Below are 24,320 nucleotides of genomic sequence, written 5' to 3' on the forward strand. Positions count from 1 at the left end.
CTCGGACTTGGTTGTTAGTTCTTGTTAGCTGGTGGAGTTATAAACAAACATAAACATACATTGACGCTTATAAATGATTGTAATGAACTCATAAATAAATGCTATTTTAACTTTGATTTTGGATACATCATAGATCACTAAAATACAGATTACTATTATAGATGGGGTATGTAGCGGAGCTGATAAAATCGCTTGCTAAGAAGTCACAGGTGGTCGCACACCAGCTGATATGGAACATGCACACCAATATGTACACGGACGAGGAGATGCATCATAAGGACAGTGAGTCTATATCCTCTTTAACTGTTAGTATAAACTTCTGGAAAGTTCTTTGTTTTTGCTGGCTTTTTCGAAAACATCATTTTCTTGCTTAATTTAATGAAAGGTATACCAAAGTAATGATATTACGTTACAGATGAATCGTTCGTTGACCATAAGTTCAGAATTATAAGTTAGAATTTCAAAATCCAGTTATGAACCGAATCTTTCATTTATTTTTAATTACCTTTTTTTTCTTTCTAAAAGAAAAATTAGACGACGTAGTATTTTCTTTTCAAAATGTGCAAACACAGCTTTGCCGACAACTCAATGTGCTCCAAAAAATAAGTTATATCACCTTTTTTTGTCTACCCTCAATAATTACTTTCAACAATCAGATGTTATTGTGTGTTGTGTCTCAATCATCATTATTTCAGCCATATAGCTGGGGTGGACGTCCTATGTCTGAAATTACGACGATGGTGATGATGTTAATACAGTTACTATTATAAAAACAATTCTCACATTTTTTTATTTTGTTCACGTTACATCTTCTATATTAAGTATTTTCAATAATATCCTAGGCTTATTATTAATTTGCAGCGGCTCTCTACGACATCCTAGAGTCATTAACGAAGAGCATAGTGGATGGTCTTTCCGGCCCAGCCAAAGCTTTCTACGAGAGAGAGTTCGATTTTTTCAGTCAAATCACGAACATCAGCGGAATTATCCGACCGTACCCGAAGGGAGCCGAGCGAAAACGAGCCTGTTTAGAAGCTCTTAAAAACGTTAAGGTGAGTTCACGTAATTTGTAAGAGCTTGGCGGGGCCACCCAAATCCCTTAATATAGTAAAAGAAAGGTAAATTCAAAAGTAAACTTTATTGCGGACTACTGTAAAGTTCACTTTTGGATATTATGTAAAAAGTACATGTTGTGTTTTGATGATTTAATTTTTTGAAAATCATATATCGTTCAGATCTGATTAAGTGAAGAATTTTTAAAACACGCCTAGAAGCTTAAATTGTTAGCTTTATAAAATAAGGCAGCGACAAATCTGGACTTCGCAATGGCTACTCAAAGTCGCCTCTTTTAATGACTTTTCTTGGGAACATTTCTAGCATAACTTCTATGCTGGTATTAGATGAGTGCTAAGTGACTCCATCCTGGTGGAACCAAGTCATTAAGTTGTACAAATTGAGTTTTTGGAACCTTTAGTTTCAAGAAGTTATAAAATGCATTAAGAAAAAAAACTACAAAATTGCTGCAAGATTTATCAATTGTTTTTTTCAGGTACAACCCGGATGTTATTTGCCATCTAACCCGGATTCTATGGTGATCGATATAGATTATAAAAGCGGTATGTACCATATATTTTGTCTGTTATTTATTGTATCTATACATATACATACATATACTATCTATCTATACATATACACGAGTGATTTTTATCCATTTACTGGGTCGTCGCACTAACTATGGAACCATAAGGATTTAATACTTGAAATTTGAGGGACACTGCTAGTAGTGTATGTAAGATGCTTATGCTATATATAAACTAATCAATAAGTTTTAAGAAGAAGAATTATTTTAATAACGCGTTTTATATTTTTTTTACGGTGACGTTTTAATTTTATGTATTTATTTATTAATAGAAAAGATTTATAAACATTTCTACAATATATAATGGTTTATTATCGGGTGATGTTTTTATAAGGTACGCCTATGCAGAGTGCGGCTAAAGCACCATACCTGGCCAGGTTCAGGGTGCGGAAGTACGGCATCGCGGAGATGGAATCCGTGGCCATGGCTATTGCCTCAGGAGAAGATCCACCCACCGTAAGATTAACGTTTATGATATTATATAAAATATCAAAAAAAAAAATCATACTCTTTAGCAAGTCTTTGACAAACAAAACAAAAGACATTGGATAAATAACTTAAACCTAAATAATAAGAGGCAGGATTTAGGAAGCTTGGCACTGGGTACTATTGGAAATTTATTGCAGAAGCCTATGTCCAGTATGGAATGTCTTGCAGCTGCAGTAATGATGATTTAGATATAGATAATTAGTTCCCAAAATTGCCTAGGTGAACACGTTCACGGGAGTCTCCACTAAGGGTAGTGGAGACAAAAATGGGGGGTTCAGAATGAATGAAAAAGAATAAATGTTTGCTCAATTTCACATATCAGTGCAGGCAGATAATATGTTTAGAAACTAATCGACTGCTATTTGTTTTTTTTTTGCACCGGACTGCACTGCCTATATGCAAATTTCACGAGTTAAGGTAACAGAGCGAGACGGTGCCTAGCCTGAAAACTTAAAGTAGCGAAGCTCGACGGTTCCCGGGGGAATCTCCGTTCGGGCCACTTAACGGATTGGAAGGCCGCCCATCTTTTAGATCGCCTCAGTAAAACTCCATGGAGTGACTAGGGCCAAACGTTAAGGGGACTTCGACTTGGACTGACACTTGTCAAAAGACTACCTGTATTATTTAACGAGTTTTAGAATTATGTTCCAACGTAGCAGCAGGAGGTTCATCGGAATCAGCTAAATTTTGTTAGTTTTCTATAAAAAAAAATTGATACAGTAAAAATATGTTTTTATTAATGATTGATAGGAGGAAGGCAAAGATCGGTACACATCGATAGCCGCTGAAACTTGGCAGGCGGCCATCTTTAAAGTAGGAGATGACGTAAGACAGGACATGTTGGCGCTGCAAGTGATATCTCTGTTCAAGAACATATTCCAACAAGTCGGCCTTGACCTGTACCTGTTCCCGTACAAAGTCGTCGCCACGGCGCCTGGGGTGAGTAAACCTAGATATTTAAATGATGATGAATAAAAAAAATCTTCTACTTTTCAGGTGATAGTAGCTCATTACCTGGATTAGGCATTTAAAGAATTAGTGCACACTTTACAATAATTAATTAACTAACTAACTTACTAAATTTTTATGTTACTGATCTCAATTTTATTTTTAAAAATTCTTTTTTCAAATTGTTGATAGTTTGCGAACTACAATAAATAAAATAGAAAAATGTTACCAATTGACATTGAAAACGGTTTAACTAAAAAAATCTATGATAACCGATCGGGCTACCTCTCGTCATCATCGTCCAGCCAGCAAGTTACATTCATGGAGTTCGTTCAACGTTTCCACGCCGTGACTGCTTTCTCGCACAAGCGCATGCCCCGCCCACCGCCATTTCTGTCGAGAAATTCTTCGAGCTACATCGGTGATCTTTGTTCTTTTGCGGATGTCTTCATATTCGATATCGCAACTAAACTCAGAACATAGCCTTCTCCATTGCTTTCTGGGTGACCTTCGGCCTTTCCTATAAAGTCTGTCGAACGCGACAATATAGTGGATCCCTATGTTATCACTAGCAACAAATATTAGCCAAAGACCTTTCTCTTCAAACATTGCGGTATTTTGTACTGAAAGATGTTTCGGAGCTTCCCGAACGCTGCTCATCAATGAAATCTGCGATATATGACAATGGCATAGTTCACAACTCAATATTTCCAATGGTTTATATAAAATGTTTATTTTTTTAAAGTATGTCATAATCTCCAACAGTGCGGCGTAATCGAATGCGTACCAAACGCAAAATCGCGGGACCAATTGGGTAGACAGACCGACATCGGCATGTATGAATATTTCATAAAGAAGTACGGAGACGAGACCACGAGGGAGTTTCAGGTATTGTATTGATTCCGCTTAGCTAAACGCTTCATACTTTTGTTTAGTATTTTAATTAAAATATTATAAAATAATTTCATATTTTTTAAATTAACAACTTTACAATAACAATTAATATAAAATTCCCGCTATCCGAACCCAAGTTTTATTAAGAAAGAGGATATAGGCCAGGAAATTGGTAAAGGAATAGTTTTTTTTGACATTTTTATAAAAAATTGGAAACATGAAGATTTTGCACACATAATTAACGACGTCATTCACCACTACATAACAAATGTAATGAAGTAAATTCTAAAAGACAGTTCGTTTGGATGCCTTTTTTATTTATAATATATGTTTAGAATTCTATACTGGTTAACCGTGTGAGTGTTGCTAACGTAAATATATTATTAGTTAAAAAACCAAAACATTATTAATTATATATATTATCATACTATATCGGTATACGAAGCGTATCTACTTACTTATTAATATGTAATAGTACTTATATCTGCTATTGTTAACGCAGGCCGCGAGGCGATGCTTTGTGACGTCGATGGCCGCATACAGCGTGATTGGGTTTCTGTTGCAAATCAAAGACAGGCATAATGGCAACATCATGCTGGACACGGACGGCCACATCATACATATTGGTAAATATTTCACTAATAACGACCCATTTTGGAACTACGTCGTAACTAAATTTTTCTTAGTATTGTTAGGCACAATCTTCTTTATAATATTTGCTGTTATCAAATAATTTATGTATACGTGTCCATTTTATAAATTCGCTTGATTGTCGTAACTTAATTGAGGGTAGCAGAAGTTTTGTCAGAGGATGTAAATTACGACGCACAGAAAAAAGAAATGTAGTATGTACATCGGAGCGTTTGAATCTATAAGACGTTACACTGTTAGTCGACTATAAGAAGTTTCCTTAAACTGTGTTTTATTAAAAGAGTATTCACTGAATTAATATTTCGGCAAAGCTGTCAATCAAATTCTTTAAAAACACTACTGAGACTATTTCTTCGACGTAATAACCATAAAAAAATATTGTTTTTTTCTTACATGTACGGTAAACAGTTAAAGTTATTACAATATAGTTGGACAATAGACCGAACCATTTATTACATAAAAGATAAGTTTACCAACCTATTTTTTTATAAGTAGGAATTAACTCAAAAAACTTAAAAAAGTAAGATGTCAAACCATTTAATAAATATAACAAAAATCTCTGAAATATTTTACCTCAAAATTCTCCGAAACTGTATTTGTTTGGAAGTACTTGTTGTAATGGTTTTTTTTTGGAATGCGACAGACCAGTGACCCTCCTATGCTTTTCCAGAATCTTAGTTCGATTTTAAATTTGATATAATATAACTCATCAATCTTCGATACTCAAATCTTTTGTCTAGTTTTATCCTTTTTGTCCAGCCTGAAATTATGTAAAACTTTAAATACCATAATCAAATTAAAATCCATAATCTTCTAGAACTACGGCTTATCGCCGCTTTTATCCTCTTAGTTAAAGGTCTCTGAGAATTTTTGAGTGCCTTGCATAATATTTCACGGTATCCGGTATTCAGCGGAATATTTATATTTGCAGACTTCGGGTTCATGTTCGAATCCTCGCCTGGAGGCAACTTGGGCTTCGAGCCGGACATAAAGCTGACTGACGAGATGGTGATGGTGATGGGCGGCAAGATGGAGGCGCCGCCCTTCCGGTGGTTTTGCGAACTGTGCGTACAGGCGTTCCTTGCTGTCAGGTAAGAAACAGCTTTATTGGGTAATGATAAGGACTAATATGCTTTAATACGGATTCGTTTCAGCTCATAGACGTCCTCTGCAAGGCATAGGCCTCCCCCAAAGATATCTATGGGCGATATACTATAATCGCCACGCTAGGCAAGCGGGTTGGCGAACGCTGTGTAGGTATTATGGTACACAGAGGACCCTGCTGCCCATTCTCTGGAAACTCGTTTGTAAGCTGTGTCAATTCTATATAATTAATCCAAAAAGTGTGAAATACATAAGCTTGTAACTCGGGAATCGAACCCGCGTCCTCAAATCTGTTAATATGCGATATACCGATTAAATTTTAATAAATAATTCGGGACTTATTTGTAGTAAAGATAATGTTGGTTTAATCCTTTTTCCCTTATATATTTATGAAGGTTCTTATGAAAAAAATACGGTATATTCAAAATGTCGATAAATAAAATATAAAGGCAGTATTTGTGAGAAAATAATGCTTCAACATTATTCAGACATAAATTGGAACTAAAAATTTCTTAGTACTACAATAAATTAATTCTTATTAATCATTGGACATTAAATGATTAGAGTTTTAAAATTAAGTATGTATAATTTATTTTATATAGTCAGACAGACAAATGAGAATAAACTAAAAGAGGTTCGTTATATTTAAATATTTTGGCTGGTGGGGCCTCAGGCGTTCACCCAAAAGGTGGAATGACCACCTTGTTCAGGTCGTCGCAAAACGCTGGATGAAAGATTCTAATCAGTCTTGTTATAAATCTATACGAGACGCCTATGTACAGCAGTGGACCGCATAAAGCTTAAATGGTGTTGAAATTTATTAATTTTTCTAGGCCATATCAAGAAGCAATAATCTCCATGGTGTCGCTAATGCTTGACACGGGTTTACCGTGCTTCCGTGGGCAGACCATCCGCCTCCTTCGCTCTCGCTTCGCCCCCAACTCCACCGAGAAGGAGGCGGCGGCCTACATGCTCTCAGTCATACGCAACTCCTTCCTCAACTTTAGGACCAGGACATACGACATGATACAATATTATCAGAACCAGATACCATACTAAACTGAACCTTACTGCTCATAAATAGAACTTGAAATTTAAAAAAAATATATTAACGATTTACGTCAAAACTTAAGCTATGTACTACATATATCAGACCTGATAAATGCACATTCAATTATAATAAAAAATCACTGTGATTAATAATTTATGTGTTAAATATAACTAGAAATTCGATAATTAGATACATATTTACCTAAAGCTATGTTAAGCGTGAGAAATTAAAAGATGGCTTCAATTAGTTACTACATACAGTGCTACCGAAACCGCTGTACCGCGCCTTAATTACTCTCGGGGAGGTGGTGAGAGAGGAAAAAAGAGCACGCGCGTCGCCGCCGCAAGCGTTGGCAATAGTTTGACGGAAAGGAACGGCTGTTACCTCCCCCTGTTTCGCCACGCACATACCTAGGGAGCGGTCGCAGTTATGGTAGCACTATATTAGTTAATTTTCTACGAAATCATGAGTACTTCGCATCCACGGATATTTTCGACATAGAAGTGCTTGCCATATTAAGCCTACGCTACAAATTTAGGTAAATGTGCATTAAAATATCTGTTCTTTGGTATATAAGCAAGCGGGTAATGAAAGGAATTATGGATTGATAGAAATAAAAGGGATGGTTAACTGAATTGTACATGGGGTAGTACTTATTTTGGTGAAGGATTATAAAGACTTAACAAACAGAAGGTATAGTTGCGCGTGTCTAATAAATAATTTGCAAACATTCTTTTTTCATAAAATGACAGTTGTTAAATAAAAATTAAAACTCCAAGTTTATATTACACCTGGCAATTGGAACTTATGCGATAGAAATTGACAATAAAAACAGCGAAGTTAAAGTCGTATCATATCATGGTTATTATATTTCTTGCTGTTAACGAATAAAAGAAAACAAAACATCGACGTACAGGCCTTATTGGTGTCGCTAAAATCATTGCCCAGTATGGCTTTAAAATATAATAAAATCACGGGTATTAATGAAAATATCTATTACCTTCGACTAATAAATGAAACTTTCCTCTGTTATTGTTGTTCGTGGGTGGAATAATCTTTTCGTTTAATATTTTATCTGTATACAAAACTGTTTTAGGTGTATCTGCTTGCCGTATTTTTTATCTACATAAGCAATAATTTGCCTTTTTTATATGTCAAGTAATATTGTTTATATGATAAAATCAATATTGATATTATTGTATTTGTCTTTTATCTTCAAATTTCGATGAGAATTTATTTTTAGGTGTGCAATATTTTAAGAATGTTATTTATTAAATTAAATCGAAGTCTATTGCCAATAAATCCGACAAAATTTAATAATAATCGACACAAGTTTTTAAAGATATGTAACATTTTGTTTAACAGTATTAATGAGTAAATGAGATCTCTTATTTGACGATTGCTCTAAATGTTTAGGGCGGCAATTGTAAAATATATATTTTTTAATTTGTATTTTTTTATGAAAAAAAAATACAGAAGTTTACCATATCCCCAAATCGCACAGTAGGGTGTGTAGAATACAATTTTTTCATTGTATAATTGCCTATAATAATTTGCTAGGGCTTGTGTTGTTTTAACAGATATAAACCGTTTTAAATTTAAATATTGTAATTATTTTGGTTTACGTTTAAATGTTGTTACCTAATATATGTACGAACATGTGTAATTAATGTTTCTTACGTAATACATAGTCATAGGCTGGTAGGGAAATTATTATTTATTATGTTATTTGGTGTTTGTAGATTGTTCAACTTTTAAAAATATGTAGAAATTTTATTAAATTATATATTTCCATTATAACCTAAATATACCATTTCGATGACAGAAATTGTATAAAATCTCATTGAAATATTGTTATATACAATAAATAATTATTGTTTCATCGTTCTTTTCATACGAAATTATCACTAAATAAAATATGGTAGGTGACGTACCTACTGTGAGTAGTAAAAGATGCAGTTACCTAAAATGTATGATAAAAAAATGTATTCCATTTTATAATTAACATAGGAACATAGACCATTTGTAGAATCACAAAACTTATATGAATAGAGTGCTACAATCACATACTATTAGATGAAATTGTTCTGCTTTTGTGTATTTTAAATATATTTATTTCTTAATATTATAATGTTTATAGTAATTCTCAATAGTGTTTTCTTATATATTTAAAACTTATTTAAATTATGGACATTCCTTTTCATTTCTTCTTGTTAAAATAAAAAATGCTGATAAAAATGTGTGTTTATTTTTTATTACTTTAATTCCAACCATATCGTCGCTCTGATGTCAATAAAATGACAATCGCCGTTATATAAAAGAAACCTCTCAATTTCTTTCATAATTTTCGAGCTAAAAATGGCTGAAATAGGCCGTTATCTTTTTTTTTCTAAATAAACAAGGTAAAGTACAAACAAGAATAAAAAGATTGATTATATTTGATACAAGTAAAAACTTTCCTCCTATTTGGTATGGTTAGAATAGATACAATTATGCTCATAAAAATTTTCACTGCCTTAATTTTGGAGATATAACCAATACTTATCTTTCTGTGTACGACTGATAACATGCATTTTTGAAATATTTATTCGGCGGGGGCGGCTATATCTGACTTTAAACAAATTTCAAATTTAGCTAATAGTTTGTGTTAACTAGGCAAGAGGGACAACAGTTCCTTGTGTGTGTAACCCTTAACAAAAGGCCTTTTCTTAATTTTTTCATAAATAATTCATTTGATGCCGCATCCATATTTTCTTATTAAAAGTAAGTATAGGCTAATAGGCATCTAATAGTCCAAACTTTATTGCCATATATATATGTGGCACATCATTTTAAAAGGGTCATTTTACTTACTTTTGTTAAGAATTAATGCTGGATTGAGTCAGAAATGAGATCCATAGTCAAGCAAAAGTAATTAACATAGTCTGACGGTTTGGCAAGTAGAAGTAGCTACGCGTAGGCCACAAAGTGCACAAAACACATGGCTCTTGGGACCTTAAGGTCTAGGAATAAACACCACACCAACAAGCTGCACAGGCTGCCCGCCCAAATGGTGGATAGAACACCTGGTTAATCTCATCGGAAGACACTTCCAACCAGTCGAGAAATCTATGGGGGACGCCTGTCCAGCAATAGACGTCAAAGGATCAAAAAGATGATGATGGTGTAAGCACATGCAAGTTGTTCCTACCTTTATATATAATGGTATAAGAAAGTAAAACAACTATTGTTTAATTTTTTTTATTTAAATAATTCTTAACTGGTAGTATCACAGTTTTCAATAAATGATAAATAGAATTCTAGTTTCTTAATAATTTTCTTAATCTTACTTATATCTAAATTTGGTAAATATTCTCCATTGTTCTGGGGAAATTTTTTGGAGAACATACCTTTGTTATTTGATAACTCTTTCTCATATTTTACAGAATTTTTTGCTTGTGACTTTGCCTGTGAAAAAATACCTATAAGGTCTGAGAGAGCTGCCTTACAATAATATGATTTGTTGTTTTCACTAGGTCCTTTCAATATTAAAAATGTGTCATGTCTCATCACATCAAGGCTAACTTCATCTGTTTCTATAAGTTCACTCTGAAACAAATTATTTATAACCTTTAGATATATGGTAGAATTAAAATATAATCATTATGCTTCAATACATTGGAATAACTATTCAATGATGAGGGAAGTGAAATAAAATCAACTTTATATGACTGCTTGGTAGTGTCATCAAGTGATGAAAGCAATTTTTAACCAGTTTCCCTCAAATTTTGTGTACTATTGGACTATAAAGTAGAAAACTTCTACTAATTAAAATTTCTTAGTTATTTTGTAAGGTTGAGTTATTCATTGCCTGAAAAACATACTTTATAATTTTATTCATGTTACTTGTATATTGTGATTTTATATATTGTGATATATATATTGTGATTTTTTGCATTACAAAAAACAAGTTTGAGTGTATTATCAACTGATGCAATAATATACCTGGAGACATTTTTGTGCAACTGATTCAATGGCTGTAGCCAATTCATCAAAATTTGTATTCATGTTAAGATTTGTACAGATATCCAATATATGACACACAGTTTCTTTAACATCTATTTCTCCATTAAAATATCTCATGGTGAAGGCGTATGAAGCCAAGATATTTGCTATGTTAAAAGTTATGGCAGGTGAAGGCTGAATTTTCTGAAAAGAAAATGATAAGCATATGGTAAGTATTTGATTATAACTTAATAAATAAAAATATATTAAATGCAAACATAAAAGAATGTTATCATATGGTCATAAATTAATTGTAGTTTCGGCTTACTTCATATAAAAAAAGTTAATGCTTTTTCTAAATAATTAGTTTACTTCAGCAACATAATTATAATACTACATTATTTTAGTTATTTCAGGATTGATCAAAGATTAATTATCCACTTACAGTTAAGGTATGAAATTTTGGTACAGTTCTTATATTTGGACATTTCTTACAATCATCTGTCTGATTTAAACTTGCAACTTCCTCTATTATCTTTACTTTCTTATTACGCATCCACCAAGGTTCCCATTGTGGCAAAATTGAACCCACTTCGCCTTGAATCAATGCCTCGAATTCATTACGTTCATCTTCAGTCAGAACATTCCACACTGCATCTGCATCTTCAAGATTAAGCCCTTTAACTCTTTCATGTAAATCTATTTCTCCATCGTCATCCGAATCAAGAACATCTTCCACCTCGTCAATGTCTTCAAGTTCATCATTAATATTTTCATTATGAACTTTCTTAAGAATATCTATCATTTTTTGTTTTGCCTCATCTCCTGCATGATAAGAGGAAAGTTCTTCATTGACACAATCTCTGTAGAAACTCTCAGAACAGTGTAGATGCTTTTCAGATTTGTAACAATCCAAGGAACAATAAAATACATCACAACGCGGACAGCAATATTTACTGCGGTTAGAATCACATCTGAAAATTAATTAGAATTTATACAATTATATATATTTATTATTGGTATATTATGGTTTTTATAACTTACATTCCACATAACCTATCTGTTTTATTATTTGATGATTCTTCCATGATAAAAAAACTCTTAATATTGTTTTTTTTAAACTATTTATTTAAAGCATGTAGTGTAAGTCAGATATTTATTTAATTTAAGAGTTAGCAAAGTTTCAACTTGTTTATGTTTTGTTAAAAATAATCTTGGAAAGAAAAAAAAAACACTTGTTATTGATCAAAGTGCTGCCAGCCCTTTTTAGCTTGTTGATTGTTAGTTTTTGTAAAATACATTTTTTTTTCAAATTATAAATCACGAAATTCACGAATATTTTGCTTGTATTTCTAGTAATAAAAATGTTTTATTTATGTTTTAAAAAGAACAATCGACATCGTATTAAATTATATGATTGGGGAAATAGCGATCAGGTAATAACAAATTAATAGAAAACTTTTAAGATGAACCATATCTTTTACATTATACATGTGAATCAATTTATGTAATAACAAAAATAAAATAGTTTAAAAAGGTAATAATTAGAAATGTTTCTAGGTCTATAAGGCAATACTGCTATTTTAAGTTGATGTTTTTATTTATGTCAAAGTTTTTATTCGTTTTTCCATTTCATCAAATCGTAATAAAATGCTATAGATAAAATGTAAAATACAGCATTTCAATAATTAATGAATTTAAATTTAACACATTTTACAAATGACCTAAATAACATTTTAAAAATGTCCCAACCCGAAATCGTAGAGGATTTTTATGGTGTTTATTTATTGTATTGTTTAAACCCAAAGTATAAAGGTAGAACTTATATTGGATACACCAGAGACCCCAATAGAAGAATAAAACAACATAATCGAGGAACTTGGGCTGGTGGAGCTTATCGTACTAATAATAAGGGTCCCTGGTAAGTTTGGTTCATCAATTTTTCGCGCCTTTTTTCATCTCTATGGTAAAATTTTTCTTTTTTTACATTCTTTGTTAGTTTGTGTATATAGAAATAAATATTTCCTTAGTATTGGGAGTTTAACATCATCTGATGACTAGATTCTTTAAAATTTTAGTGAATTTCTTATTGACTATAAAAAAACGAATCTTATTTAAAACCTGATATCATAGTGGTAATTAACATTATCTGAGACATAAAATAGATCATATTCAAACTGAATTTCCATTGCTAAACTCTTCAGCTATATTTTAAATGCTCAATATATTTAATATAACATGGTATAAATAGTACTCCGGTACCAAACTCTTAATTATTACAAATTTGACTAGCTAAAAGTACAGGCAATACCAAAATTTTATATATACAATATAGCAAAAAATTTTTAGTTTTGAAATAGTGTTTTAGCACAGATTTGTAAGACATTAGTGTAGTGCATTTTTACAATGCATATTTATAATGTGCGTTTAATACAAATGATGTTTACTTATAAGGTGTTTATGGTATTCACCCATAATGTTATTCTTCTTCAATCTTCATCTTATACCTTTTAAAGATAATATTTATATGGTTTATCAGTGGTCAAATAAATGTGTGATTGTGTTCTGGTGCACATATTACATATTATGTATAATAATGTAAGGTAGCTTCTGATAAACCACATACACATGATTCCCATCATCTTTTTAAATTCTGCCAGTGACCGTTACCTCCTTTGACTATAGTGAGAAGGGTTTATCTTGGAAAAATAGTAATATTGGTTGCTTCCTACCACCTTTCAAACCAAGACTTGATAGGGCTTAAAGAGGTTGTGGAATAGTTGCACCACTTTTTCAGTGAAGGTTTAGCCTCACAATGAGTGGACGGGATATGGTTGCACTGCAAATGAATTGGAAAATAACTTCCTTCATGGTGGAATATTTGTTGGTGAAATCAATGACCAGACCTACTAAGAGGATTGATAGTCTTCTCACTCTTTTGGTTAACTTTGGCAGATTAGGGGATTTCTTTGCCCATGCAGGGTTATAAACCTATATGGGAGGTAAGGAGTAGATAGATAGTAGATATCCCCTGAGACTGCTTGGTCAGCAACAGGTAGAGTAGCAGATGTGTGCAAAAATGAAATTGATAAGGAAGTAAAGTTGAAGGGTTTTTATTAGGAGCAACCCAGATATAAACCAGCCGAATTCCAAAAAAGCAATAAAATGCTGAAGACAGAAAGTAATCAACAGCATTTTTTGACATTATAATGGAAAGGGGTTGTTCTGTGGTTCCACTCTATAATTTTTTTCTTTCTTTTTGAAGAAAGTTCAGTGGTTGTCTGAGTGCTATTTAGAGTTTTCGAGGATTGGACGGGTCGCGGCGCTGATGGGGCCAAACTTAAACCAAGTTTTTAGTGACTGCGCTTTACTGACTGTCCATAGATACCATTACAACCATTTGGGCAAGTGGTATCTCTGGGAGAAGAAGTGATGGAAGTAACTCTAGCGACACTTTTATCTATAGTTATAGAAAACCATGCCCAGTACCTTACAGTATCGCCTTTTAAAAGCTGCATTAATCGGAAAGGACGGTGTAAGCTTGGATAACTGTTATTTGCCCTTCAATAGGAATGAAAGAGTCGTCTTCTTAAAGCAGTGCGAAGTTTGAATGTCGCCGTGGGATTTTTTAAAAAAGGCATTTAATTATTTATTTCCTTAATATGTTATTTATAGAGTAATATGGATTTTTTGCATTTTTGCTGTAAATTTGCATGTTTTTGTACGAATGAAAATAAATTGGCCAGGGGCGCTCACGGCCAAACATAATTTATTTCTCGGCTTGTTGGAACTGGACCCGTTTGTGGCGATTAACGGATTTGGATGCGCGGCCCTACGCTTCAATTACTATGTGACCTGATGTCTATGAATGATTCGTTAGCGAGCAAGGTCAAAGACTTGGCTTGCTTTGCTCTATAAATTGATTTATTTATTGATATAGGTCAGTCTATGTAAAATCAATTTATTTAAATTAATATTTAACTTTACTCTGTAATCGTGTCAAAAGTCGTTAACCCTATGCACCTGATATTGGCTGAGAAATTGGACAAAAAGTTCATTCCAAACAACTTTCTAGGTCATGGATCCGCATTTGCGCGGACATTTACCACATTATAATTTAAATAACGTCAGAAACTTGTTACGGTATGCACTTGGCGAAGGCGTGTGGGCTATTATCGGTTTTGCTGTGTTAAATATGAGTTTTATGGTCCTTAAGTATCCTTAAAGAGTTAAAAATGACAATTATAGAAATGAAAATAATATCTAATAGATTATATATGTTTTAGACCAGCACAAACAGCACAATACAGTGCGCGAAAAACTTTCCAAATATGCTAACGATTCTCAGTAGTCATGGATGCGACTTAACAATATTATTTAGGGCAGACTAGTTGACCTCAAGATTCTGATGTGGAGATCTTGGAATGGCAATCGCAGTGAAAGACGTTCACCTACAAGTTGGACAAAAGACCTTGTTAAAGTCGTCGGAAGACGATATGCGGGCCTTTTCAAACCGGTCTTATTGAAAATCTACGCGAGAGGCCTATGTCCAACAGAGGAAGTCCTAATTTAGACTGAAATGATGATGACATATTTTGTGGAATGTCTAATTTTGAAAACATCGTTTAGCTAATTTGTTAGTCTCCATTTATACAAAAAAGGTAACAAATTATTCGCAATGTAGCATCTGTGGAGTCCCCATATCCATAATGTGAACCTCGACACTGATTCTGTCATAGATACAGTATTTGCTTATCGTGTACTCATACTTTGGTTAGAGCAGGTTTTTAATGATCGGGAACCGAATTATCAGCAATGGTTGAACTACTCAAGTTTAACCATTACTATATAATATTCTAGTGTTCAAGGGCAAACATGATTGTTTTTCGGCGTCTAAGGGTTGCACAAATCTTATAAGAATTTATTTTAAAAGTATGTTATATAATTAAATTAAATATTTATGCAATAACAGAAGGTTTGGATTATATATATGTCGTATATTTTATGTAATTACAAAGGGTATATGGTTAGCAATGAGATAATCAAAAAACAAACTCTTCTAAGATTGTGCGCTTTTCTCAGATCAGGGCGTGTTTGGATCTCTCGTAGATTGTAGATATTTTAGTTTGCTGTTCTAAAAGACCTCTAATCTGATTCTTGTTTCTATCAAATAAGGCTTTTCCGGCATTCTTTTCATGACGTACATAAGTGGTAACTGTAAATGATCGTAAGTTGATGATAATATGAATAGACATTATTCGTTGTGATTACTTGCGTCACCCTTTTGATTCGTGTGTTTGTAATTCTTGACTCAGGCCCGTAAGTTTCTAATAATACACTTGGAACTGATCTCTAAAATCGATGAAAATTTTAAATTTATCGAAACGGGCGAAAGACAGTGTCGTCTTTAATAAGTAACATCTGTTGTCCATTTTGTAGGAAAATGGTGATGATTGTACACGGCTTCCCAAACAACATATCGGCGCTAAGAGTAAGTTTTTTTCTTAAGTCTATCATTGTAACTAAGTTATTTAATAATAGTTACGCCTTCATTAAAAATATTTTAAAAGTTCCTTAGTGATCATTGATTATCGCATTATATTAAATAAATCTTTAAAATAAATAGTGTTCGCTTGTATATGCTCGACGTGATGTTCATTTTTATCTCTATTATTATTTTAATATAAATCAGGGATAGTAATATTTGAAAATGTGAGGCAATATTTGAATAATCATGATTATGATACAGTTAAGTATAGAATGGAGAGTTAACAGTTCAGGATTATCAGGAAAATGTTATTGATAATATATATTCTATGCAGTTCGAATGGGCCTGGCAGAACCCCGACAAAACAACAAGGTTGCAGGATTTAAACTTACGAAAAATTCCGAGAAAAGAAACGGAGTTGAAGTTTAAAATTCGTGTACTGTCGGAAATGTTGCGCGTGGGACCGTGGTATAGACTGCCATTGGTCGTACGCTGGCTCGAGAAAGACTTTTATGAAGAGTTCCCAGTACGTGAACATTGATATATTTTTTTTTTAATTTCAAACAAGCTATGACGAAAACATGTTCTATACTAAAGATTTTTGATATTATATATTTGTTTTTCTAATCCAGTGTCAAAACTCGATAGCAAATACATTACGAAATTTGTTTGAAAGATAATTACGACATGTTTTATATTTTCTGTAATATGTTATTTCTTTTTAAATAAAAACAATTATTTTTCAGGATGAAAGAAAACCGCCTTCGCATATGTCTATAGCAAACGGCTCGGTTAAAGCAAAGCTCTTAAAAAAAACCACCGACACAGACATTGTAACACTGGATCCTATTAAATGTAGCCTTTGTTCGGACTATTTGAATTCTAAAGACAAACTGACCTGCTTAAATGTAAACTGCGAACTGGTAACACACATAGCTTGTTTGGCGAATTTATTTCTAACACCCGGTGAATATGTACCTATCGATGGCGACTGTCCGTGTTGTGGTATTAAATTGAAATGGGGCGATTTGATACGAAAGATGAAAGGCTGTACTCAAGTTCCCGAGGATGTCGTACAGGATGAAAAGGATAACGAAGGACTAAGTAGTGACGACGATGTTGTGTGCACACAGGATCGACAATTTGTAAACACAGAATCATGGCGTTTTGATGACGATTTATGACAATATATAAACATTTACACAATATTACGACTTTATATTTAATTTCCTTATAATCAACCATTTAGGCACTCTTGAATTGGGATTTCTAAACGCGTTTCGTGTGAAAGCCCAAGGTCTCTCGGGGGCCCTGCAACTCTCCAGACACTAGAGCGTCCGCTTTAGCGACCTAAATATTACTCGGCCTTTTAATCTGGTGAATCATCTAATGCCTTAGTAGGCTTATCGAGGGTCTGTCAAAATTGGAGTTTACAATTCGTAAATGGGGATCGTTGAAAATTAATCTGCTATGAATAGTGTAGAAGTGAAGAAGTAAATTGTTGGCTTTTTGGCTCGTGGTTGCTACTCAATAACCTTTCGTCTCCAACAGACAACGTGCAATCGCACAAGTGCCGTGCTCTACTCACCGCTACTTCAGACGAACAAATCCTCACCATCGGCGACCTTGATATTTCTTCATATCCCGTTTTGATTCGAACACGCAGAAAAGCTCGAAGCGTAGCCATCTTCATCGCTCTTTGGGTGACTTAGAGCCGTCTTAAAAGCCAGTTCAGCGACTGTAACTTCTGAACACTTTTTATATTCCTTAAGACTTTTTGTTGAGTTTTGGGAATATGGTACTCGTAGAAATGTATCAGCAGTGGGTCTTCCGGAACCAGCTAAATTTTGAAGGCGGCCTTTGAGAAAAATTGGTCTTTGATATAATGTTAGTCTAAAAGTTCCTAAGAAAGACAGAGTTATTGTAAAGGCATCTGTGCCGGGCACCTTCGATTAGTTAAAATCTAAAATATCATTATTACAGTAAAGTAAAGTTTTTTTGTAGTTAGGTATTTTTGCCCGCTGGTATTTTTTTAATTTACCTTATTCATTGCTAAACCAGCAATCAAATTTTCGTGTGTAGTACACGAAAAACATTAAACTACAATAACCATTTAATATAGTTTTCAAGTTAAACATACATGCAGTGCCGAGCACAAGGCATTTATAAGGAACGATTTGTTTTCAAATGATTGATGCTAAAATAATTTGTAATTTTTTAATGTAACAAAGATTATAAGTTATTTATATCATTTAAATAAGTTATATAACAAAACACGTCATTTTATACACATACAGTAAAAGTGTAAAGCAAGGTATTAATTTTACATAAAAGCATTTTCCACCTAATATATGTACAGTTTTTAGTAATTAAATAAATAAATTCTTATGTATCTAACAGGTACATCTGTAATAAAAAACTGAAAATGTCACTGATTTTACATATACTATACTTATGAATAACAAATTCTTAATTACATTTTTACCTTTATAAATTACACAATTATAGATATGAACATAATAAATTAAATTAAAATACTAAATGCAAAGTTTTTTTGGTATAAAAAATAAATTAAGTTAGCACAAAAACATTGCTTTGTCATGATCCATTATTAAATAACATATTCATAGTGTAAACAAATGGTTTAGTAATCATCAAATATCCCACCATCATCATCGTCACCGTAATCATCGTCGTCATCGGCACCAGGTGGAACGAAAGCACCATTAAGTATTTCACCCACAGGTTCTTGGAAACCAAGCATTTTCGCGAAACCGTACACTAATCGCATCACCACAAGTCTTGTGAAGTCCACCGGTGTTGTTTCCTTCCTCTGAAGCACCAGCTGTTTGTCAGTAGGATAATCCATATCCTTCTTTTTCATTTCACACAACGATATTAGTAAACATAACGTAATGAATAGTACGAATTTACGAGCCATTTCTCAAAGTTTCCCGCCAATTTATACGTCAAATGTATAATGCGTTCCTTTTTGCTCGATTGCGTTTGATTTACTGCATATTTTAAAGTTGAAAGTGTTCGTTGGATTCCAGCAGAATTTTGTAGCGAGCGGGTGATGCTTACGAGTGTAGACGTTCGTATGGCAGGACGGCAAAGCGTAGTGTGTCATGCCAATAAGTATGGATAACGGTTAAGACGCGACACGTTACTGGCATAAAATCTTTTTACAATTAGCTGCCGTCGGCGTAAAAATGTTCTGCTGTACTGTAATATGGGACAGATATCTTGATGATTAACTTTCACTTTTAATAATATGGATGCACACTGTTATATGTACACAGTTTATTATTTTAGTGTAATAATGTTATATATATATGTATATGTATATCATTAACAATTACTTTTACCCACGACGTTGAACTAAGAGAGTGTGGGTCCGCTAACACCGAGGAATTTAATATTTTGTTACATGAAATCGCCAGTTCTTTCATTAGCACATATTTTATGGTTACCTTAAAAAAATTTAATATAACGTTAGTGGTCTTGCGATAATCGCTTTCATCTCGCGTAACAGGCAGCTGTGCGAATATGCAGCAGCTGGCGTAAGGGAAAGCGTTAAATTAAAAAAAAAATTATGCCAAAAACACATAGTTAATACAATTCAGTCTGAGGAATTGGGGTGCACTTTGTTCTACTTTTCGATAATTAGATAAGGGCGCTAGGTAATGCCCTTCATTACTTTATATTCTACGTATTGCTTTTTATGACGTAATGCTGCTTATTTCAATACAATTTTTGTGCGACCTTACAGTGCTGTTCATGTAACCTATAACATGATAGTTAAAGACTCAAAAAGAAATAAATTGTGAATGAAAAGTTATAACAATATAAAGTAGATATACATTTAATACATAATTTTTTCTATGCATATAATAATAAGAATGTTAATAAATGTAAGAGAATTGGCCATTAGCTAGCACCATAAATAAATAAAAGCTTGTTATATCTTTCTCTCGGCTTATAAAAAGATATTTTGCAGTGTAAGGGATTTTTAGGTGGTAATTAACCTTTGGAATATACAACTGTGACTATTAAGAAAATTGTGAAAACGTTCATTAAAAAACACGCCTAAATTTGCTTTGGGCTCTTCTAATCGATGTAGATGTTTCAGGAGAGCTCATTTTTTACTTTCTTCCAAATTGGACTCTTCTGGCATTATTCTCAATAAATGAGTATCATGTGTGTATTATTTAGAATTCAATTCAATTTCTAAGACCATGACATATAATAAGTCACGTATTAAATTAAAACGAAACATTTAATTGAAAAGATTCCTTCTGATTATTCAACAATGACAACAAGAAAATAGTTTTTATTTTGCCATCTTATTCAGTTAACAACTATGTCAATGCAACGTTCAAGTAGAACTCTTAACAAACAGTTAAATAGTAGTTCAGCGTTCTAAATTATTAATAAAATTTTATTACAAGACTAGACTGGTCGAGTTGAAAGGTAAGCTACATTTATTTTCATGAAAAAAAATTACATGAAACAGAATTATTAATAAGAATATTTATTTATTTATTCACTCTTATTATCTATTGTGTAATGGTGGATTTATAGGTATTTTCTATGAGTCAACTCAAAATTATAATGCAGTCTTTACTAATGTTTCCCTTGATTTGGCGTTATGTAAAAATATCGTGGCCTGCTTAGATTTACTAACATCCCGAAGATTTAATACTATATTTACGAGATCTATATCAAAAGAGTACATCCCTTTACAAAAATCTTTAATAGAGATCAAATACCTAAAGTTTTCTTTGTAGTTTTATAAGACTATATACCGATGTGGGTGCATTAAAATAACAGCGATAATGTGTCGGTTATTGTATTTGAATCTTTTTTTAAGGCAAAAAAAATGTTGGTAATGACAATGCCAGTCGTAACCTAGGTAGTAAATTATATAAAAATACCGCGTTATACTTTATTGTCATCATTGGCTTGGAGTTTGTAGTTTATGTAGTGTATTAATAATAAACAATGTTTATTAACAAAATCATGATTTATTCAAAAGACTGCACAACTTGTAATTGTAGTTGCATTGTAATGCTACTCGTATATAGTATTCGATACTTTTTCTTTGATAACAACCTTTGAGTTTTACTGAAAAAGCTACTCCAGTTTTTATAGCGATATTTCACATTTTTTCCATCAGAACCTTCCATCAATTTTAAGGAAAGTGCGAAAAAAATAGTCGTTTTCGTTCAGCCGTACTAGAGTTCTAAGTAAAATAAAACATTTGGCGATTCACTTTCAATCATATAGTTTTGCATAAATAATTGCGCGTACTGATCATCCAAGTATTCAAAATGTGACCATCGCATGCATTTAAACGTCTAATTACAGTCGATAAAACACACCTTTAAATGGTTCGTCTTATTTTCGAATCGATGCATTCGATCTACTTCTCGATTCGGAATCGAACGGGTGGCATTCGGTGAAAGTACCGTATGTTCCGGTAGCCTACTTCCGATTCACATTTATGAATTTAAAAAACATATATTTATTTGTAAAGGTTATTTTATTGTTTGATTTTTTTGACATGCTAATAAAATCTTACATCTGACAATTTCAAGCCCCAATTGGTTAGAGCGTGTGGAGTTAACACAAATGTAATACCGAAAACATATATCTACGTTCTATTGATTAATAAATCATTAACTATTTCTATTTTTCGTAATATTAGGGTCTATTTACATGAAATGATTTTGCATAAGTGTGGCGAAAAGAAATTCGGAGTAACCGGTTAACACTATGAACAATTTTGAATCATGTTGTTAAAAAGCAAATCTAATAAGAAAGAAATAATTTTATGCGAAAAACTTGTTTTTGGATGACAGGGTGTAGAGGATGACAGGGTTTAGATGGATAGGTAATTATTTATGACGTCGGTGTGTGTAGTCGCTGCACTCACATAAATGCATAGAAAGTGATGAGTGTTCCAATTTTAAAAATAGAATTCCGTATAAAGAAAAAACGCCGAAAAAAAGTCTTTTTCTCTATTAAAAAATCATCTTTACGTATTCAAAGTATCTGTGTGTCTCTAGTTTCTAATGAGAACTAAAAAACCTCCGGGGTATTTATAACCAAAGAAGATAAAGAACGGCTTAAGGGTAAAATCTAAAGGGAGTCGCAATAAAAATATGTTTGGAAAGCCCTGGTCCTTAGAGTAGATTCCCAACCTTTTATCAACTAAAGAAAAAACTGCGTCCGATTTAAATTTTTATTTACGCCATAATAATCATAAACATTTCATGATAATAGGGTTATTTAACGTCTGACATTTATTCCTGGACTCGCTACCGTTACCATGAAAAGATCTACCAGCCACTATGGTGCAGTACCGTCTAAATACTTAATTTTTAACACTACTGCTATTGTAGACAATATTTCGTGCGTTTCATTACTTTAATAATTTAAGAATCACGGCATTTACAAACTAGTATATAACAAAGTTTAAGCGATATTGTTAAGCGATAAATTAGCACCAGCGGTGTTACTAAGACGCGCAGGCGAGAAAAAGTACACTATTTAATATTATAAATTTCTTGTTTATGTAATTTTTGGTTGAAATACTGCAGTACACCTTCGTTGTACGCCCTATCTCTCTAATTTGTTTATTTTGAAGATGAATGTACCTTATACTATTTCTATTTTATTATATTTATTTTGGTTGTGTTGTCACTATTTTATTCTCACTATTAATTTATGACTCAATGTTTTTTTCACGTAAGGTTAGAAGTACGGTTAACAAAAAAAAAGGACAACAAAGTATGTGATAGGCACAGATCATCGAACCCGCAACCCATTTCGATAGGTTATGGTTTTGAACTACTGAGCAACCATAACTCCAATGCTTTGCGATGTTTAATTGTAAAAATCAAGCCGCGGAAGAGTCTCTAGTGACGACCACGAGCCGGTAGAACAGCGTGGATAAGACAATAAAATATGTCGTCAGTTCAACTAGGGATTTTAGTCCGTGGACTTCTGTTTCCACGGGCTCAATTTCGATGAAGCTGTACAAAGCCTAGACCGGCTAGCGGCACAACATCTAATACATCAAATGTTAAACTAGGGAAGTTATTGATGTGGGCAGCGCAAGATCGATCAACGTGGCGACCTTTTGGAGAAGCATACACCCTGTCTTCATGAAGATGAAGTCGCGTTTTGCAATAGTGACATCTATCGGTTACTAATAGCAACAGCAGCGTATAAACTTCGCAATAAGTTCTAGTTCTTGCCATAATTCTTGAATAGAATAAAATGAACGCAATTATTACTAAACTTAATCCTACTATAAAATCTTTTGCTTTCGCACAAGATCATTTTAATTTTTTTTTAATACTTCGATCGTTTTTTTCGTATGAAGAATACGTGGACGGCCAGATATTTTTCTATCACAGGCAAAGAAGGTTTCGTTGTACCTATCAATAGCCTGGTACACAAACATTTGACAGTAATACCAAGCGTATGGAGAATTTGAAAAATTGTTTTCGGCACCATACCTACTTTATGTAATGCAATCACTGCGATTCTGTTTTCTTTCTAACCCCACTCCAATTTAATACGACAAAATGTTTTACAATATATTGGCGCGAAAATAAGAAAACACTGTATTGATCATATAAAATTACAGATTCCAAATTCAAAAGATTTTTTTTTTCATTTGAATTATAATCGTCTTTATAGGTAGACTAGGTATTGGTGTTTGTTTATACATAATTATTATTATCATAAAACTGTCAATTTGAATATTAACACAATGGAACACTAAACAAAAAAGACAGCCAAGTTTTTAATTTTTAATCGAGAGCAAAATTCGTTCTTTAATACAATAAAGTTGTGGAAAATGTTAAATGGCATTATAGATATGCTTTAAGGAAAAATCTAAGGAATTTTAACGACTAAACTATACCTGCTTAGTCACAATCAAGTTACTCCCACACAGAGTCGTTATCATTTAATTAGTATTTTGACAATAGATGGTATTATTTTTGACCTTAGAAATTTGTCTGTTATGCAAAATGACTGTAGAGGGTACATATATG

The 24,320-nt window shown here is 32.9% G+C and overlaps 3 protein-coding genes across 3 annotated transcripts in view; 2 read left to right on the plus strand and 1 right to left on the minus strand.

Annotated features, from left to right (window-relative positions):
- Positions 1 to 8,956, plus strand: part of Pi4KIIIalpha (phosphatidylinositol 4-kinase III alpha) — a 36,055-nt gene extending 27,099 nt beyond the window's left edge. Inside the window, exons 29-37 of the mRNA XM_068767192.1 lie at positions 162 to 282; positions 862 to 1,052; positions 1,550 to 1,616; positions 1,974 to 2,095; positions 2,879 to 3,067; positions 3,842 to 3,964; positions 4,473 to 4,596; positions 5,553 to 5,712; positions 6,559 to 8,956. Of these exons, the coding sequence (XP_068623293.1) occupies positions 162 to 282; positions 862 to 1,052; positions 1,550 to 1,616; positions 1,974 to 2,095; positions 2,879 to 3,067; positions 3,842 to 3,964; positions 4,473 to 4,596; positions 5,553 to 5,712; positions 6,559 to 6,784 (1,323 nt within the window). The 3' untranslated portion in view covers positions 6,785 to 8,956. The remainder of the gene's footprint in view (positions 1 to 161; positions 283 to 861; positions 1,053 to 1,549; positions 1,617 to 1,973; positions 2,096 to 2,878; positions 3,068 to 3,841; positions 3,965 to 4,472; positions 4,597 to 5,552; positions 5,713 to 6,558) is intronic.
- A 1,075-nt stretch (positions 8,957 to 10,031) lies between these two features.
- Positions 10,032 to 11,931, minus strand: LOC137924389 (zinc finger HIT domain-containing protein 2). Its single transcript, XM_068767784.1, has 4 exons — positions 11,805 to 11,931; positions 11,206 to 11,734; positions 10,761 to 10,964; positions 10,032 to 10,364 (listed from the first exon to the last, which is right to left on the minus strand). Exons 1-4 carry the CDS (start codon positions 11,846 to 11,848, stop codon positions 10,032 to 10,034), a joined length of 1,110 nt encoding a protein of 369 aa, XP_068623885.1. The 5' UTR covers positions 11,849 to 11,931.
- Positions 11,932 to 12,432: 501 nt separating this feature from the next.
- On the plus strand, positions 12,433 to 17,443 carry slx1 (Nuclease slx1). The gene is made up of 4 exons (XM_068767633.1): positions 12,433 to 12,681; positions 16,200 to 16,251; positions 16,583 to 16,774; positions 16,995 to 17,443. The coding sequence occupies exons 1-4, from the start codon at positions 12,452 to 12,454 to the stop codon at positions 17,430 to 17,432; spliced, it is 912 nt and encodes a 303-aa protein (XP_068623734.1). The 5' UTR covers positions 12,433 to 12,451; the 3' UTR covers positions 17,433 to 17,443.
- The last annotated feature ends 6,877 nt before the right edge of the window (positions 17,444 to 24,320 follow it).

The sequence above is a fragment of the Battus philenor genome, unplaced genomic scaffold (genome assembly GCF_028537555.1).
Source record: "Battus philenor isolate CCGP_79_NKW_IND1 unplaced genomic scaffold, ilBatPhil1.0.hap1 SCAF_23, whole genome shotgun sequence".
Classification (NCBI taxonomy): domain Eukaryota; kingdom Metazoa; phylum Arthropoda; class Insecta; order Lepidoptera; family Papilionidae; genus Battus; species Battus philenor.